The 2,111-nt window shown below is 43.0% G+C and overlaps 1 protein-coding gene across 1 annotated transcript; it reads right to left on the bottom strand.

Moving 5' to 3' along the window:
- Positions 1–674: 674 nt before the first annotated feature.
- LOC117833687 (uncharacterized) lies at positions 675–1,558 on the bottom strand. The gene has a single exon (XM_034713279.2). The coding sequence runs from the start codon at positions 1,291–1,293 to the stop codon at positions 907–909; it is 387 nt and encodes a 128-aa protein (XP_034569170.1). The 5' UTR covers positions 1,294–1,558; the 3' UTR covers positions 675–906.
- Between the last annotated feature and the right edge of the window lie 553 nt (positions 1,559–2,111).

Genomic DNA, 2,111 nt, shown 5'->3' with positions numbered 1-2,111 from the left:
ATGCGCACCTGCGCTCATGGGTCGCTAATGGGCCATCTCCAAATTGGGCCGGGTGTCACACCCCCAAAACTAGTTGTTACAGGTGAAAGCTGGCAGAGCCGGGTCAAGCCAACTAAGCTGACTTTACAAGGTCCATAAAAGACAATGCCCAACTTCAAAAATTGTAATGAGTCAAAGGCGGTCAAATCTAGATGAAAACCGGCTAAGGAGAGTTGCACTCGGCTGACCCGGTTTTGAACTAACCATAGCAGGACCAACTCGTTGCACATGTGTCGTCTAAATGCCATCAATATTTTTCACCTTTGAAATTGAGGGGTCGCCAATCTGTCTTATATGCAATATCAAGTATGCAATCTACTCATACACTTTATAAACTCATTAGAACTTTAATTAGATTTTCGTTAATACACTAAAATTCATTTAGAGGGATGAATGCACTTTCAGTGTTACACTAGACCAACGACCTCAGTGGGTTAGGAGGTGTAAAGTAGACTTATTGCTAGGATTAATATAGTCACGCTAGCTGGTGAATGATCCACATTTCTGTAGATCACACGAAGAGATTTGTGAGTCTGATTATATATAGATGCAAGACATCAAACATATGTAGTATAGTTTAACTCATACCATATATGCTCAAAAATTGAGCAAAGTTTTAGAGTATATGAACAACATTAAATCACTTGAAGAAGCCCTGAAAAATTATTTCAATTAACTTGATAGAGCAAGTAATTATAACAAAGAGCAACAACAGAGAGGATCACACCAAATATCACGCCCTATAGATAGTAGCGGGATAGATGTAGAGAAGAAAAATCAATCAACAAACTCAGCTAGATGGAACGATGACGAACGCACAAGACCAAAACAGGCACCACGAAACAGCTGAATTGTACAAGGAACCAATCAAAGCCTGAGAGATAAGTCGAGCTCGTCGGTGCTATCTGCGCCATAGCCAGGCTCCAACGACCTCTCCTTGTTACTCAGAAGGGCAGGCACCAGAGCAGCTTTCTTCATTCCCTGCCTCGACCGATTATCTGCAGCAACGACGATTCGGACACCACCCTTGGGCCTGCGCGGCGCATCCATGGTGGCCGAATGCGCGCGCATGGCGGCAGTGATTTCTCGGCGGTGCTTGGCCAGGCTGCGCTCGTATTTGTGCGCATTCTGGTGTCCGCCGAGCGCCTGCGGGCTGAAGAACTTGCGGTCACAGTAGATGCAGACGAAGAAGCCGGTCTCCGTCGACGACGAGCGGTGGAAGAGGGTGAGCTCAAGGTTGTGCTCCAGCTCCATTACAAGTAGCTTTGCTTAGCTCAGTTTATTCGTGGATGTGTACGATAGAGAATTGAATGTGTGTGAGAAGAAGGGAGGTAGAGCTTAATTGAAACTAATGTACTAAGCGAGGGTTAAATATAGCACACCTTCCATTGGTCAATAATGAAGACTACAAGTAGTGGAGAGATGGTGCACACGTTTCTGTTTAGGGCATGCTCAGTTTGATGGGATTAAATAAGGTTCGACTGGACTGAGGCAAGTTAAACTCTTACCATGCAGCACAAACTCGTTGGAAAAATCAAAGGTCTTTCTCATAGTTAAGATACATTGTTTGATATACAATGCGTAGTTTGATAATGCACCATTTCAAAACCAATCTCCATATTAGTCCGGTGCACGCTGTGCTTCAATTCTTGTCATGTATGGGTACAGATTAAGAAGTTAAATTAAAACACTCTATCACTACTGGAGGATCATGCCATGCCATTTAGTACCGGCCAGCCCAACCGGTACTAAATGCATCGGTAACACCAATCGGTACTAAATTGCGAGCCACATCGCGCTGTTGCAGACGGCACTTTAGTACCGGTTCGTTCTACTAACCGGTACTAAAGTTTATTCTTTTTTTTTGTTTACGCTTTTGTTTTAATTCGTATTCGTATTCGACGGAGCTTTTACTAATGTTAATATACCAACCCATTCAAATCAAAGTATCACAAGTATCAACACATTCAAATCATTAACACTCAATAGTTCGTACATCAATACTTAAGGTCTTTGAGAGAACAAGTTCAAATCCATAAGAAAAGGGTACGGTACGAGTACATCCATGCATG

The sequence above is a fragment of the Setaria viridis genome, chromosome 8 (assembly GCF_005286985.2).
Source record: "Setaria viridis chromosome 8, Setaria_viridis_v4.0, whole genome shotgun sequence".
Lineage (NCBI taxonomy): Eukaryota > Viridiplantae > Streptophyta > Magnoliopsida > Poales > Poaceae > Setaria > Setaria viridis.
This window is presented reverse-complemented; position numbering and strand designations above follow the sequence as displayed.